This window comes from Brassica rapa, chromosome A05 (genome assembly GCF_000309985.2).
Source record: "Brassica rapa cultivar Chiifu-401-42 chromosome A05, CAAS_Brap_v3.01, whole genome shotgun sequence".
NCBI classification, from domain to species: domain Eukaryota; kingdom Viridiplantae; phylum Streptophyta; class Magnoliopsida; order Brassicales; family Brassicaceae; genus Brassica; species Brassica rapa.
This window is the reverse complement of record NC_024799.2, coordinates 4,433,726-4,450,135: the sequence shown is the minus strand read 5'-3', so window position 1 is coordinate 4,450,135 and position 16,410 is coordinate 4,433,726. Positions and strand designations below refer to the sequence as shown.

Here is a 16,410-nt window from a genome sequence, read left to right as displayed (position 1 = left end):
GTTAACTCTATCAGAATGTGGGTTTTTTTATTTTCTTTTTTCTAACTGGTTTTCATTATTTTAATACGAGTTTGGTAGCTGAATCTTGAATTCTTGATTAATTAATAACAAACACGTTACATGCATATATATGATCCTATGAAGAGCAAAGATAAAATCAAGTCTTGATTTGTGCTTGTTGCATTATGTCTTCCAAGAGTAATGTGATGTTGAAATGAGAAGAGCCTCCTTCATCAACAGCCTTGTGAGCTAATTCACCAAGCTTTTTGACTCTTTCTTTCCTCTCTTTAGCTTCGTCACTATCACCCATCAATGCTTCCACTGCTTTCTTCACTCCTTCTTTATCCACCAATACTCCAATTTTCTCCTCTTCTCCCCAACTCATGGGATCTTCAACACCTGACTGCACACCTACTTTTAATACCTCCACAGCCAGTTTCTCATTGCAGAATTGGTCTCCAAACAATGGCCATGTGAGCAAAGGAACTCCTGAGGTGATTCCTTCAAGAGTCGAGTTCCATCCACAGTGTGTCAAGAATCCTCCAACGGCAGGATGCGAAAGGATAAGCACTTGTGGCGACCATCCTCTTATGAGAAGACCCCTTTCTTTGATTCTTTCTTTAAATCCGCTCTCTGAGATCCATGTATCTAATTCATTATACTTCTCCAAACTTCTTATGACCCAAATGAAAGGTCTTTGGGATTTCTCAAGGCCAAGCCCTAGTTCTTTGAGCTGAGCCAGAGGAAGATTGCATATACTTCCAAGGCAAACATATAGCACCGACCCTTCTTCTTTAGAATCAAGCCATTTGAAACACTCTTCTTGACCTATGGCCGCCTTATTTCCCCTCTCAGCTTTGTCTAAACCTACCTTGTTGCACAAGGAAACCGGTCCGATGCTCCATACCTTACCTGCCTTAACCTTTTTGTAGTCTCTAACATAAGCTGGTTCAAGCTCTTCAAACGTATTGACAATCACACCATAAGAAGTGTTATCCCCATCAATCATCCCGTCCAAAATCTCTTTCCAATCTCCATCACCAGTTACCAGCGGAAGCTGAGCTTTTGTGAACTCAACTCTGCCTGGAAAATTTGGGATGGGGAAGTACTCCTTATTAGACTCTATAGTTTCCCAAAACTCGTAGTTTTGCCGCATGATGTGCAGACAAAGAAGGTTGAAGCAACACATGCCATGAAAGATGATCTTCGGTATACCAAAGTTCTTGGCGATTCTGTTTGTAAAAGGCAAACACATGTCGGCGATTATGCAGTTTGGCCTTGGTTCAATCTCTTTCAAGAGCTTCTCCACCGGTTCCTCGAGCATATTAATATCTGTAAAGAAAGTTGCTAACGGCACCGATGAATCAAGCAAGTCCACATTCTCGTGTCCTTGTGGTGAACCCGGTTCTTGAGATGGAAACTTCACCTGGACAACGTTGATGGGCAAGCCGGACTGAATGGCCCGGTTAAGAACGTTCTTGAACCGGGAAGCGTTGTGAGGTGTTGTGACAATGGTTATAGTCACACCTCGCTGAGCCAAGAGCCTTGCAATATCGACCATGGGGATCATGTGGCCTTGCGCCATGAAAGGGAAGAGAACAAAGTGAAGATGAGGATGAAATTGTCGGGTTGTTTTGGAAGCCATGAGAAACTCTCTTTAAGTTTTTTTTTTGTTTGCTTTGATTTGGATTGTGTGTGTGTGTTGTGTAATTGCTCTGCTTACATATATGTATATTTATAGACTCATGAAAAGAATGGAATTCAAGAAAAATAAATAAAAAGTGTTGTAAAAGAGAACAATAACAAGTTGGTTTATTCATTACAAAACACAATATGGTTCACAAGTACATTCCTTGGCGGGGACGAATACGTCGTTTTGTATTTATATAACTATATGCCAAAAAGAACTGGAGTAATATTCTTGAGAACTACAACGAAAAGATAGCGTAGAGCTCACAGCCTCAAAAATTGTTAAACTATAATCTAATCTCTCCTTAATACATTTACATAAGTTAGTTATTTATGTTATTACACAAAGAGTTGTAATTCTTCATATTGTGTTCTTTAGTATAAAGTGTTGTGTCTCTTATACTTGTACTGATTCGATCTCTATATAAAGATCAATCATCTGTTGTAAACACATCACCGAATCTCAATAATACAAAAGTATTTTCAGAAAAGTTTATAAGCCTGAAACGTCTATCTTATTCTTTCTCTCGAACTCGTGTGTAACACAATGTGATCGTTATGTAACACAAGCAGTTCGTAAGAGATTAACAAAAATCAAATATTTTCTTCTCATTGTCCTGTCCTTTTGTGACTATTCTGCGTCTCCTAGTGTCCTTTATTTCCCTTGAAAGTTACTAATAGGTAATTAAATCTAGATACTTGATGCGCAAGACACAAAATCAATTTTAACTCTCTGGGACATCACCAAAATCAAATTTTCTTTGAAACTTCAACGTTCATTTCAAAGCCTTCAAATCAAGCTTCTCCCACGGTAATCTCTATAACATTATTTGGATAAAAATATAGAATATATTAGTCCTTGTTTTGGGGTTCAAATTTGGATAAAGATAGCTTTGATATTTACAACCATCAAAGCACCAATAAAAAGGCAGAAGACTTAAGAGTACTCATCTTCAAAAGTATATAGGACAATTACATACTAAGATATTCTGTACTACTATGGTTTTTGCATGCCAAAATCTTCCCAGGGATGGAATATATTAGTCCTTGTTTTTGAGGGTTCATATTCTGTCTAGCTACATAGCTTTACAGACTAATTTCCATATAACTTGTTTATTTTTGTTAACCAGACCTAACTCTAGACTTATCTATTAAGCGCATTGAGTTTTGTCGTTTAAGACATTTATGGTGACAAACTGTTACTGAAATTTTCGTGGGAGATTCTAATCGTTATTTTTTTTTTGCTTAAAAGGGATAAAACACATATGTTACCTATACTACTGAAGCCAAAGCTGTTGTTTACGTAAGTGTTGCGCCTAAGAAGATTGTTCGAATTATGAACGGGAGCAAAGAGTGTTCGAACTCGAATTGGAACGGAAAAAATTGTTGAAACTGGAAAAATGGTGGAACTAAGTATATGTTTCACCCATTTATCATTTTGTTTCATTGATACTACCTCCGTTCCACTAAAAGTTTTGGGGAAAATATTGTTTTGCAAATATATAATTTTGTGTATTCAGTAAATTTTATATTATTTAATGATAATAAATCGTAAAAAATTATATTTATAAAAATTAATACATCTATTATAAATTGAATATGTTTTCTTAATACTATAAACGAAAACAAATATTTTTATGAAGCCGCAGTACTAAAGATTGAAAAAGAAAGATAATCCTCATGAAAAAAAGCCATTCATAATAATATATCATGACCATCAAAAGATAAGTAAATCTACAACACTTTTGTGTATTAAGTCCACAGCCGCCAAATTAAACTTGCCATGTAGAAATACAAATGAAAGCTTCGTCGTATGATAAACTAGTTTACTTGAGATTTTATTTATCTTTAATATTGTTTATCTTTTCTATGATAAACTACATTATTATAGGAATGATAAACTATAGTTTACTTAAGAAAGACATTATTGGTAACTTTATTTTTATAGCTTTAAGAAAATATTGACGTATAATCAATTCCTGGATTGTGCTAACTGCGATATGTCTTGTAAGAGGAATGTGATGTCAGAATGAGAAGAGCCTCCTTCATCCACAGCCCTGTGAGCTAATTCTCCAAGCTCTTTGGCTCTTCTTCTTCTCTCCTTAGCATCATCACCATCACCCATCAACTCTTCAACTGCCTTCTTCACACCTTCATTATCCACCAATACTCCTATCTTCTCCTCTTCACCCCATTTCATAACCTCTTCAATCCCAGCTCCTACACCGACTTTAAGAACTTGCACGATCAGCTTCTGGTTACAAAACTGATCTCCAAACAATGGCCATGTGAGCAATGGAACACCCGAGGTGATTCCTTCTAGAGTTGAGTTCCATCCACAATGTGTCAAGAATCCTCCAACAGAAGGATGTGAAAGGATAAGCACTTGAGGTGCCCATCCTTTTATGAGAAGCCCTCTCTCTTTGACCCTTTCTTCAAAACCGCTCTCTAATAACCACTCAGCGAGCTCATTATACTTTTCCCAACCTCTAATGACCCAGATGAAAGGTCTTTGAGATTTCTCTAGGCCAAGCCCTAGCTCCTTGAGCTGAGAGAGAGGAAGATTGCAGATACTTCCAAGGCAAACATATATCACCGACCCTTTTTCTTTAGAATCAAGCCACTTGATACACTCTTCTTGGCCAATAACCGCCTTGTTTCCCCTCTCAGCTTTGTCTTCTATCTTGTTGCACAAGGAAACAGGTCCAATTGACCATACTTTCCCATCTCTAGCGTCTTTGTACTCTTTGACATAAGCAGGTTCCAGCTCTTGAAATGTGTTGGTGATTACACCGTAAGATGTGTTATCTGCTTCTATCATTGCGTCCAAGATGTCCGTCCAACCTCCCTTTTCATTGGTGCTCACAGGGAACTGAGGCTTTGTGAATTGAACTCTGTCAGGAAAACTAGGAACAAAGAAATACTCTTTGTCAGACTTTAAGTTCTGCAAGATGTCTAGGTTTTGGCGTAAAACATGCATGCACAAAAGACAAAAGCAAGACAATCCATGGAAAACGATCTTTGGTATATTGAACGCCTTGGCGACTTTACTTGTATAAGGCAAACAAAAAGAAGAAACTAGACAGCTTGGTCTAGGTTTCATATCTTCTAGTAGCTTCAGGACCGGCTCTTCTAGCATGTTAGCTGCTTTAAAGAAAGGTACCCTGAACTCTATCGAGTCGAGCAAGTCGAGATTCTCTTTTCCTTCTGGCAGCCCAGCTTCTGCATATGGAAGCTTCACATGCACTACGTTGATGGGCAAACCAGACTCGATGGCACGGTCGAATACATTCTTGAACCTCTCTGCGTTGTGAGGAGTTGTGACAATTGTTATGGTCACACCGCGCTGAGCCAGAAGCCTTGCAATATCAACCATGGGAATCATGTGGCCCTGAGCCATGAAAGGGAAGAGAACAAAGTGAAGAGGAGGATGAAGTTGTTGAGAGTTTTGGGAAGCCATAGTGATTTCAACTTTCAAGTTTGTTTTGCTTGTGTTGTGGGTGTGTGATCGACTGATCGTTGGCTTATATAAGATGTATAAGACCAAACTGATGTAGTACATGACGTCAAGCAACACATAATATTGTTGACATAAAAGACAGATTACTACGTTCAAGAAGACGTTTCTTGGCCAATACTTTCTTCTGTTGTCCTTTTGTGACTATTCTGCGTCTCCTAGTGTCCTTTATTTCCCTTGAAAGTTACTAAGAGGTAATTAAAATTAATTAAGATACTTGATGCGCAAGACGCAAAATCAATTTTAACTCTCTCGGACATTACCAAAATCAAATTGTCTTTGAAACTTCAACGTTCATTTCAAAGCCTTCAAATCAAGCTTCGCCCACGGTAATCTCTATAACTTCGCCCACGGTAATCTCTATAACATTATCTGGATAAACATAGATTTGATATTTACAACCATCAAAGCACCAATAAAAAGGCATAAAACTTAAGAGTACTCATCTTCAAAAGTATATAGGACAATTACATACTAAGATATATGCTGTACCACTATGGTTTTTGCATGCCAAAATCTTCCAAGGGATGGTATATATTAGTCCTTGTTTTGAGGGTTCATATTCTGTCTAGCCACATAGCTTTAAAGACTAATTTGCATATAACGTACGTGTTTCTTTTTGTTAACCAGACCAAATTAACTCTAGACTTATCTATTAAGCACATTGATCAGTTTTCTTGTCATTTAAGACATGAAGACATGTATAGTGACAAACTGTTATTGAAATTTTCGTGGATTCTAATCATGGTCCCCCATATTTTTTTACAAAGAGACAATACCTACTACTGAAGCCAATTATCCAAAGCTGTTGTTTACGTAAGTTTTGCGCCTAAGAAGATTGTTCGAATTTGGAACTGGAGTAAAGAGTGTTAGAACTCGAAGTGGAACTACAAAAATTGTTGGAACTCGAAGAAAATGGTGGAACTAAGTATAGGTTTCACCCATTTATCATTTTGTTTCATTGATACTACCTCCGTTAATTCCACTAAAAAGTTTGGGGAAAATTTTGTTTTGCAAATATAGAATTTTCGTGTATTCTGTAAATTTTATATTATTTAATGATAACAAATCGTAACTTTATTAAAAAAATATATTTATAAAAATTAATACATTTATTATAAATTTAATATGTCTTCTTAATACTATGAACAAAAAAAAAAATTTATGAAACCGAAAAGTACTAATATATATACCATCAAAAGATATATATTAGATAATCCTCATAAAACAAAAAATGAAAAAAAGATCTATTACTTCACGTTCATAATATATCATGACCATCAAAAGATAAGTAAATCACAACACTTGTGTATTAAGTCCACAGCCGCCAAATAAACTTGCCATGCAAAAAAAAAAAAAAAGACTTGCCATGCAAATATATAAATGAAAGCTTCGTCGTACAACATTTTATTTATTTTTTTGCTAAGAATGCTAATATCATATTTAATGATGTTCAGATTTTACAAAGTAGAATCTAAAAAAAACTCTACCTAGGCAAAAACAAATAAAACAAAGGTAGATTAAGTAGAGCAACATTACACAAAGATTAAGTGATCCAAAGAGATCAAGAGGGTACGAAATTGCTTCCTATTTCTTCTTGCCAAGATCGTATTGTTGACATCCTTATAAATCATTTTCGAGATCACAGGAGAAAGAACCACACAGCTGTTGTGATAAGCGGTGTTTCTCTGTTTCCAAAGATGAAAGATAGTCGCTTGAGTCGCCAACATTTTACAACATTTTATTTATCTTTAGTATTGTTTATCTTTTCTGTGATAAACTATATTATTAGAAGAATGATAAACTATATTTTCTTAAGAAAGACATTATTGGTAACATTTTTTTATAGCTTTAAGAAAATATTGACGTAATCAATTCTTGGATTGTGCTAACTACGATATGTCTTGTAAGAGGAATGTGATGTTAGAATAAGAAGAGCCTCCTTCATACATAGCCCTGTGAGACAGCTTTCCAAGCTCTTTGGCTCTTCTTCTTCTCTCCTTAGCATCATCACCATCACCCATCAATTCTTCCACTGCCTTCTTCACACCTTCATTATCCACCAACACGCCTATCTTCTCCTCTTCTCCCCATTTCATAACCTCTTCAATCCCAGCTCCTACACCGGCTTTAAGAACCTGCACGATTGGTATTAGTTTTAGTTATTCATTTATAAAATTTTTAAGATATGTCTAAAAGAAATTTAAGCTGACTTTCGGAATTTGACTTCAGAAAGTGAAAGTTATTATCATTGACTTGTCTTCTGCTGGACTTGCTGACTAAGTCTCCAATTATAAATAAAGCAAGGGAAATAGAGCTGAATGACAAAAAAACATAATTAAGTATATAACCAAAGAAATAAAAAATAAAAAAGCTTTCCTTATATTATCACAACATATACTAATAAATCACTTTTATTAATCGGTTAATGAGAAAGAGCAAACAATATATACTTATTTATAGAAGTTTTCACATATGATGCTTTTAATTAAAAACAAAAATTATTCATTCAAGTCATCAAATATTTCAAAAGATATGTATTATAATATGATATATCATACAAATTACACTAAATATAATGTTATGCAATATTTTTTAATTAGATAGATTATTTTTCAGTTTTCAATATACTATATAATAAAAGTATATTCGTTACATAGAAAGTCTTGTCATATAATAATATGTTAGACACGAATCCTAGAATAACATGTTAGTCCATTGAATTTGATTTTTGCTGCCTCTGATAGTTATTTCCGTGGGCAAAGCTTAGATTAGGAGACTTTGAACTGAACGTTGAATTTTCAAAGACAAATTGATTTTGGTAATGTCCGAGAGAGAGAGAGAGAGTTCAATTTGATTTGTGTCTTCTTGAACGTAATAATCTGTCTTTAAAGTACAGTTTTACGTCATCTACTACATCATTTTGGTTAAGCCATTTTTATTCCCACTCTTCTTATCCTCCATATAGTCAAAAACAAAACTCGAAAGTTCTTCACTGATTTAAAACAAGTATGGCTTCCCAAAAACCTCAACAAGCTCATCCACCTCTTCACTTTGTTCTCTTCCCTTTCATGGCTCAAGGCCACATGATTCCCATGGTCGATATTGCAAGGCTCCTGGCTCAGCGCGGCGTGACCATATAACAATTGTCACGACGCCCCACAACGCAGAGAGGTTCAAGAATGTCTTAAACCGTGCCGTGGAGGCTGGTTTGCCCATCAACGTAGTGCATGTGAAGCTTCCATACCAAGAAGCTGGGCTGCCAGAAGGAAAAGAGAACATGGATTCGCTTGACTCCAAGGATTTGATAGTACCTTTCTTTAAAATGGTTAACATGCTCGAAGAACCGGTCATGAAGCTACTGGAAGAGATGAAGCCTAGACCAAGCTGTCTAATATGTGATTTGTGTTTGCCTTATACAAGCAAAATCGCCAAGGCCTTCAATATACCAAAGATCGTTTTTCATGGATTCTCTTGCTTTTGCCTTTTGTGTATGCATGTTTTACGCCAAAACCTAGAGATCTTGCAGAATTTGAAGTCGGAAAAAGAGTATTTCTTTGTTCCTAATTTTCCTGACAAAGTTGAATTCACAAAGCCTCAAGTTCCAGTGAGAATCAATGCAACTGGAGACTGGAAGGAGTTCTTGGATGCAATGGCAGAAGCAGAAAACACATCATATGGTGTAATAATCAACACATTTCAGGAGTTAGAGGATGCTTATGTCAAAGATTACAAAGAGGCTAGAGATGGGAAAGTATGGTCCATTGGACCTGTTTCCTTGTGCAACAAGAAAGGAGCTGACAAAGCCGAGAGGGGAAACAAGGCGGTCATTGATCAAGAAGAATGTTTTGAATGGCTTGATTCTAAAGAAGAAGGGTCAGTGCTATATGTTTGCCTTGGAAGTATTTGCAATCTTCCTCTGTCTCAGCTAAAGGAGCTAGGGCTAGGCCTAGAGAAATCCCAAAGACCTTTTATTTGGGTCATTAGAGGTTGGGAAAAGTATAATGAGCTAGCTGAGTGGTTCTTAGAGAGTGGTTTTGAAGAAAGGGTCAAAGAGAGAGGGCTTCTCATAAAAGGATGGGCACCACAAGTGCTTATCCTTTCACACCCTTCTGTAGGAGGATTCTTGACTCATTGTGGATGGAACTCGACTCTAGAAGGAATCACCTCAGGTGTTCCATTGCTCACATGGCCATTGTTTGGAGACCAGTTCTGCAACCAGAAACTGGTTGTGCAGGTTCTTAAAGTTGGTGTAGGAGCTGGGATTGAAGAAACTATGAAATGGGGAGAAGAGGATAAAATAGGAGTGTTGGTGGATAACGAAGGAGTGAAGAAGGCAGTTGACGAATTGATGGGTGATGGTGATGATGCAAAAGAGAGAAGACGAGTAGTCAAAGAGCTTGGAAAGGTAGCTCACAGGGCTGTGGATGAAGGAGGCTCTTCTCATTCTAACATCACATTCCTCTTACAAGACATATCGCAATTAGCACAATCCAAGAACTAATTAAGTTATTTTAATATATATTTGTTTAAATTTATAAAATAGATGTTACAAATAATTTTTTTTCTTAAATAAAATACAGTTTAACATGAGTGTATTTTATTATTATAAATGTTGACTCAAAAATGTTTTTCTCGACTTTAAAAGAAAAAATAAAACAAAAAAAAATTGAAAACTGTTAAATCAAGCTTTTACTTATATATTTTCATGACCTCCTCTTTTGAATATGTAGATTTTTGTTGCTTCTTAATAGCCAAGTCTAATGTTAAAAGAAATATAAACATTTGACCAATTTCCCTACAAATAATTACATGATTACACTTCTAAGAATATATCAAACAGATATTAGAAAGGTGAAAGTGAACAAATAAAAGGAAGCTGACAATATCAAATTTTATATGACAATATTGATTACTTGGTTTAGAATCAACCAAAATTCTAGTTGTTCATAAAAGTTTATAGATATGTTTAAAAAGAAGTTTAACCTAACTTCTGAACTTGACTTCAAAAAGGGAAAGTTATTATCACTGACTTGTCTTCTGCTGGACGTGTTGGACTAAGTCTCATATCCTCCAAACAAAGTAAATGAAGAATAATGTATAAATGTCTATTTCTTTTAACAATGACATAAATCAATTATTGGATTGTGCTAGTTGCATTATGTCTTCTAACAGTAATGTGATATTAGAATGCGAAGAGCCTCCTTCTTCCACAGCCTTGTGAGCTAACTCTCCAAGCTCTTTGGCTCTTTTTCTCCTCTCCTTAGCCTCATCATTCTCACCCATTAACTCTTCAACTGCCTTCTTAACACCTTCTTTATCCACCAACACACCTATCTTCTCCTCTTCTCCCCATTTCATAGGCTCCTCAACCCCTACTTTCACACCAGCTTTTAGCACCTCCACCACTAATTTCTCATTACAGAATTGGTCAGCAAATAGCGGCCATGTAAGCAGTGGGAGACCAAAGGTTATCCCCTCAAGAGTTGAGTTCCATCCGCAGTGTGTCAAGAATCCTCCAACAGAAGGGTGTGAAAGGATAAGCACTTGAGGTGCCCATCCTTTAATGAGAAGCCCTCTCTCTTTCACCCTTTCTTCAAAGCCGCTCTCCAAGATCCACACAGCAAGCTCTTTATATTTTTCCCAACCTCTTATGACCCAAATGAAAGGTCTTTGAGATTCTTCTAGGCCTAGGCCAAGCTCCTTGAGCTGAGACAGAGGAAGATTGCAGACACTTCCTAGACAAACGTAGAGCACAGAACCACCTTCCTTAGAATCAAGCCATTTAAGGCATTCATCTTTATCAATATCTGATTTATTTCCTCTCTCAGCTTTATCTTCTCCCACCTTGTTGCACAAGGAAACAGGTCCAATGGACCATGCTTTACCTGACCTTGCTTCCTTGTAGTCTTTGACATAAGCAGGCTCCAGTTCTTGAAATGTGTTGACCACCACTCCATAGGATGTCTTATCAGCTTCTTTAATTCCATCCAAGAACTCCTTCCACTCTCCAGGAACATATGTTTCAACAGGAACTTGAGGTCTTGTGAATTCAACTTTGTCAGGAAAATAAGGAACGGTGAAGTACTCTTTGTCTGACTCCAAACTCTCCAAGATCTCAAGATTTTCGCGTAAAATATGCATACACAGAAGACCAAAGCAACACATGCCATGGAAGAGGATCTTTGGTATATTGAACGTCTTGGCGAGTTTGCTTGTATAAAACAAACACATGTCAGAGATTAAGCAGCTTGGTGGAGGGCTCATCTCTTCCATGAGCTTCTGAACCGGTTCTTCGAGCATGTTAACTGCTTTAAAGAAAGGTATCATCATCTCTATGGAGTCGAGCAAATCTATATTTTCTTTTCCCTCTGGCATACCAGCTTCTTGAGATGGAAACTTCACATGCACTACCTTGATGGGCAAGCCAGCTGACTCAATGGCACGGCTTAGAACATTCTTGAACCTCCCTGCATTGTAAGGCGTTGTGACAATGGTTATGGTCACACCTCGCTGAGCCAAGAGCCTTGCGATATCCACCATGGGAATCATGTGGCCTTGAGCCATGAAAGGGAAGAGAACAAAGTGAAGAGGATAAGATTTTTTAGCTGTTTCAGAACCCATGCTGATGATAAACTCTCAAGTTTTGTCTTGGTTCTGGATTATATTTGTGAGAGCGAGAGAGCTTATATAGAACAAAGATGCGTGGAGAGCAAAAAAAAAACTGAACAGAAGACGTAATACATGACGTAAAATAGATTTTACTTGACAAACACATCCAATACAGTCCACAGATTGTGTATCCATAGTTTGTCCCTTTGCGACCCTATCTTGCATCCTGTAATGACTTTCCCTTACACAAAGAAGATAATTCAGACACAAAAACAACAACTTGGAGGCCTGTTGATAGCTACATGTTCTGTAAATCCTTAAATTGTTACAATAAAGGCACCTAAATTAATAATTTAACCCCAAGGAGAAGTGTTTGAAACTTTAAAGATCGATTAAACTCCAATCCAATATAAACAGTACGAGAAGATAAATCCAACTTTGGACTCTTTTCAAGACAGCTATATGTATCAAGAAGCCTCAAAAATCACAATCAATAAAAAAAAAGAACATAGGTCCAGAGCCTACAACACTTTCGTGTGAATGTTTCTTTCCTGAGTTCGGTAATGGAAAAAGATTCTATAGATAATGAGATGATAAGACTTTTAAGAATTAGATCAAACAAAGATTAGAAAGGTGAATGCAAAAAGGAGCAATATAGAAAATGAGTGAACAAAAACCAAAGGAAGCTGACGATATCAAACTTATATGACAGATTTATATTTGATTTACTTGGTTGAGAATCCACCAAAAATTCTAGTTGTTCATTAAAGTTTTTAGATATGTTTAAAAGAAGTTTAACCTAACTTTATGGACGTGTTGGACTAAGTCTCCTATCCTCCAAATAAAGAATGTATAAATATTTGTATTTCTTTTAACAATGACATAATCAATTATTGGATTGTGCTAGTTGCATTATGTCTTCTAAGAGGGAAGTGATATTAGAATGAGAAGAGCCTCCTTCTTCCACAGCCTTGTGAGCTAACTCTCCAAGCTCTTTGGCTCTTCTTCTTCTCTCCTTTGCATCATCACTCTCACCCATTAACTCTTCAACTGCCTTCTTAACACCTTCTTTATCCACCAACACTCCTATCTTCTCTTCCTCTCCCCATTTCATAGGCTGCTCAACCCCGGCTTTCACACCGGCCTTTAGTACCTGCACAACTAGTTTCTCATTGCAGAATTGGTCTGCAAATAGAGGCCATGTGAGGAGTGGGAGACCAGAGGTTATCCCCTCAAGAGTTGAGTTCCATCCACAATGTGTCAAGAATCCCCCAACAGAAGAATGTGAAAGGATAAGCACTTGAGGTGCCCATCCTTTTATGAGAAGCCCTCTCTCTTTCACCCTTTCTTCAAAGCCGCTCTCTAGGATCCACTCAGCAAGCTCATTATACTTTTCCCAACCTCTTATGACCCAAATGAAAGGTCTTTGGGATTCTTCTAAGCCTAACCCAAGCTCCTTGAGCTGAGACAGAGGAAGATTACAGATACTTCCAAGGCAAACATATAGCACCGACCCTTCTTCTCTAGCATCAAGCCATTTAAAACATTCATCTTGACCAATGACCGCCTTGTTTCCCCTCTCAGCTTTATCTTCTCCTATCTTGTTGCACAAGGAAACAGGTCCAATGGACCATGCTTTACCTGACCTTGCCTCCTTGTAGCCCTTGACATAAGCAGGCTCCAGCTCTTGAAATGTGTTGACCACCACTCCATAGGATGTCTTGTCCGCTTCTTTAATCTCATCCAAGAACTCCTTCCAGTCTCCAGGAACATATGTTTCCACAGGAACCTGAGGTCTTGTGAATTCAACTCTATCAGGAAAATAAGGAACAGTGAAGTACTCTTTGTCTGACTCCAAATTCTCCAAGATCTCAAGATTTTCGCGTAAAACATGCATACACAGAAGACAAAAGCAACACATGCCGTGGAAGAGGATCTTTGGTATATTGAACTTCTTGGCGAGTTTGCTTGTATAAAACAAACACATGTCAGAGATTAAGCAGCTTGGCCTAGGGCTCATCTCTTCCATGAGCTTCTGGACCGGTTCTTCGAGCATGTTAACCGCTTTAAAGAAAGGTATCATCAGCTCCATGGAGTCGAGCATGTCGATATTCTCTTTTCCCTCTGGCATGCCAGCTTCTTGAGATGGGAACTTCACATGCACTACTTTGATGGGCAAGCCAGAGTCAATGGCACGGCTTAGAACATTCTTGAACCTCCCTGCATTGTAAGGCGTTGTGACAATGGTTATGGTCACGCCGCGCTGAGCCAAGAGCCTTGCGATATCCACCATGGGAATCATGTGGCCTTGAGCCATGAAAGGAAAGAGAACAAAGTGAAGAGGAGGACAAGATTTTTGAGCTGTTTCGGAACCCATGCTGATGATTCAGCTAAAAGAGAAGTTTTGTTTTGATTCTTGATTATACTTTGTGAGGAGCTTATATAGAAACAAAGATGCGTGGAGAGCAAAAAGAAACTTAGCTGTAGACGTAAGAGATGACGTAAAACAGATTTTACTTGCCGAACACATCCAACCAAGTCCACACAGATTGATGTTACTACAAGACATTCTTAGCCAATCCATAGTTTGTCTGTTTGTGACCCTATCTTGCATCCTCTATTGTCTTCCCCTTAGACACAAAAGCAAAAACTTGGAGGCTCGCTAGCCACATCTACTGCAACTTTTATGAATTGCTGCAATAAAGGCAGTATATTGATTTGTGTTTGAAACTTTAAAGATTGATTAAAGTCTAATATAAAGCCGTAGTAAGAAGATAAATACAACTTTGGACTCTTCTCAAGACAGCTATATGTACCAAGAAGCCTCAAAAATCACAATCAACAAAAGAGGAGCAAGAGGTCCAGAAGCATACAACACTTTTCGTGTGTATGTTTCTTTCCTGAGTTCGGTAATTTAGATTACCACACTAGTCACAGTTTCCTTCTAAGATAAAAAAAAAAACATAAATCACTTTACGACTCCAAAACTTTTTGGCAGGAACCGTTTTGAACCTCTTTGACGAGGAATAGTAAAGATTCTCTAATAAAAGCTTGAAGAACATTGGATGAAACTTTAAGAATATTATTCTTAAAAAAACAGTAATTCAAACCAATGATTTGATAGCATATAGATTTTTTTCTGTAACAATATTCAAAGGAGATAATCCTCTCTATACACACACCATATTCAACTTTGCTCAGATCATATATCTTTATCTGCCTGTAATAAGTTCCGCAATTCCAAAACTCTAGCCGTAGAAGAACCTTGACAAGTACATAACCAAACCAGTTGTGCTTAACGGTCGATGAAGGACTTATTCATCAGGTCCACAGCATTATCCATGAACTGCAGTATCAGAGGTACAACAGAGAGAATCAATTGTTAAATCAACATGAATGAATAATCTTAAAAGTCTTACAAAACAATAAAATAAGTACAACGTGCTTATGTAACCAATGCGTTCATGCTATGTTCTGAGCACATTTCATTACTACTTACGATAAAGAATCTTAGACCAGAAACAGTCTCAGGGTAACCCCATGGATAGTTTCAGCTTTGCCCAAAGAAACAAGCTAAACCCAAAAAGAAGATGCCAACTATGATCTTGATATAGAAAAACCAAAACTTCAAATCACACACACACTAGCCTTAAGATGTCCTCTGAGATACTGACTAATACTAGAAAAAGTGAATTACATCAAATTCAGACACAAAAGCAATAACATGTCGTGTCTTTTTTTACCTTCCCAAGCATCTTCAGCTCTTTCCCCACAGGTTCCAAGAACTTAAGATCAACTTCAACAGGCCACACCTACACAAACATCAAACAAACATGATGAAAACAACTCTTACACAAATCGAAACCTCATAAACGCAAATAAATAAAAAAGACATTTCCATAAATATAAAGCTAAGTAGTCCTCAAGAGTGTAACCTTAACACCAAGAAGGCGAAGAGGCGTGACTTGACCAGGAACAACGCATTCAGGTCCTGCAGATTCAAGCACTGCTTCCATCGCCAAACCACCTCCTACTGGATTCGGATGCTGCAGAGCAATCAAAACACAATTGAGTCTCTCCAAATATATTAATAATCAATCATAAAGGCAAAACCTTCATGACGGCAATGGCGTAATCGGTCTCTGGGCTTTGAGAGATGGAGAGAACAGGTGAGCGGCTGATTCGAGGGACTGGCTTTACTGAGGAGACTCGCCACGGTGCGTCCTCGGCGAGTGTTGCTCCTCCTCCTCCTCCTTTCTTCGCCATTTTTCACCTAAAACGATTATCTTCTTTCTGGATAGGATTAGAAAGAAAGGTTTATGTGATTGTGAAAGTGAAAGTGAGAAGCTTTGTGGTTAGCTTTCGGATTGTGTTCGTGTGCTTCTTGTTAAAAGAGATGCTCCATTTTTTCGGTTTCTCCTTCAACTATAGACCCCTTGTTAAGAATTTAATTACGGCACTGCCACTTTCGCTATTGGGCTTAAACTTGGCCCATTTAATAGAAGAGAGGAAGATAAAGGGTCCATTCTCAAAGACGTCTCAGCCCCATACAAATACAAAGGACTCGAACCATCTCCTTTTTGCAGGGGAAT

General features: G+C 37.5%; 6 protein-coding genes across 6 annotated transcripts; 1 reads left to right on the top strand and 5 right to left on the bottom strand.

The window, feature by feature from the left end:
* Positions 1–46: 46 nt before the first annotated feature.
* Positions 47–3,263, bottom strand: LOC103839663 (UDP-glycosyltransferase 73C1). Its single transcript, XM_009116163.2, has one exon. It carries the CDS (start codon positions 1,643–1,645, stop codon positions 158–160), a length of 1,488 nt encoding a protein of 495 aa, XP_009114411.2. The 5' UTR covers positions 1,646–3,263; the 3' UTR covers positions 47–157.
* A 238-nt stretch (positions 3,264–3,501) lies between these two features.
* Positions 3,502–5,508, bottom strand: LOC103867252 (UDP-glycosyltransferase 73C3). The gene has a single exon (XM_009145306.3). The coding sequence runs from the start codon at positions 5,249–5,251 to the stop codon at positions 3,662–3,664; it is 1,590 nt and encodes a 529-aa protein (XP_009143554.2). The 5' UTR covers positions 5,252–5,508; the 3' UTR covers positions 3,502–3,661.
* A 595-nt stretch (positions 5,509–6,103) lies between these two features.
* Positions 6,104–9,845, top strand: LOC103867254 (UDP-glycosyltransferase 73C3-like). Its single transcript, XM_009145307.3, is given in 2 exon segments — positions 6,104–8,343; positions 8,346–9,845. Coding segments are annotated over 2 exon segments (1,491 nt in total). The 5' UTR covers positions 6,104–8,217; the 3' UTR covers positions 9,711–9,845.
* A 444-nt stretch (positions 9,846–10,289) lies between these two features.
* LOC103867256 (UDP-glycosyltransferase 73C5) lies at positions 10,290–12,210 on the bottom strand. The gene has a single exon (XM_009145308.3). The coding sequence runs from the start codon at positions 11,828–11,830 to the stop codon at positions 10,340–10,342; it is 1,491 nt and encodes a 496-aa protein (XP_009143556.1). The 5' UTR covers positions 11,831–12,210; the 3' UTR covers positions 10,290–10,339.
* A 441-nt stretch (positions 12,211–12,651) lies between these two features.
* On the bottom strand, positions 12,652–14,264 carry LOC103867257 (UDP-glycosyltransferase 73C5). The gene has a single exon (XM_009145309.3). It carries the CDS (start codon positions 14,193–14,195, stop codon positions 12,705–12,707), a length of 1,491 nt encoding a protein of 496 aa, XP_009143557.1. The 5' UTR covers positions 14,196–14,264; the 3' UTR covers positions 12,652–12,704.
* Positions 14,265–14,862: 598 nt separating this feature from the next.
* On the bottom strand, positions 14,863–16,207 carry LOC103867251. The gene is made up of 4 exons (XM_009145305.3): positions 15,932–16,207; positions 15,754–15,864; positions 15,562–15,630; positions 14,863–15,164 (listed from the first exon to the last, which is right to left on the bottom strand). Exons 1-4 carry the CDS (start codon positions 16,082–16,084, stop codon positions 15,114–15,116), a joined length of 384 nt encoding a protein of 127 aa, XP_009143553.1. The 5' UTR covers positions 16,085–16,207; the 3' UTR covers positions 14,863–15,113.
* Between the last annotated feature and the right edge of the window lie 203 nt (positions 16,208–16,410).

Excerpts from the sequence above, each read along its gene's own strand:
- LOC103839663 (XM_009116163.2), bottom strand. The coding sequence starts at position 1,645 with ATGGCTTCCAAAACAACCCGACAATTTCATCCTCATCTTCACTTTGTT.
- LOC103867252 (XM_009145306.3), bottom strand. The coding sequence starts at position 5,251 with ATGTACTACATCAGTTTGGTCTTATACATCTTATATAAGCCAACGATC.
- LOC103867256 (XM_009145308.3), bottom strand. The coding sequence starts at position 11,830 with ATGGGTTCTGAAACAGCTAAAAAATCTTATCCTCTTCACTTTGTTCTC.
- LOC103867257 (XM_009145309.3), bottom strand. The coding sequence starts at position 14,195 with ATGGGTTCCGAAACAGCTCAAAAATCTTGTCCTCCTCTTCACTTTGTT.
- LOC103867251 (XM_009145305.3), bottom strand. The coding sequence starts at position 16,084 with ATGGCGAAGAAAGGAGGAGGAGGAGGAGCAACACTCGCCGAGGACGCA. Across the intron at positions 15,631-15,753 it reads TTCGCCTTCTTGGTGTTAAG|GTGTGGCCTGTTGAAGTTGA; the intron begins GTTACACTCTTG and ends ATGTTTGTGTAG. Across the intron at positions 15,165-15,561 it reads AGCTGAAGATGCTTGGGAAG|TTCATGGATAATGCTGTGGA; the intron begins GTAAAAAAAGAC and ends CTGATACTGCAG.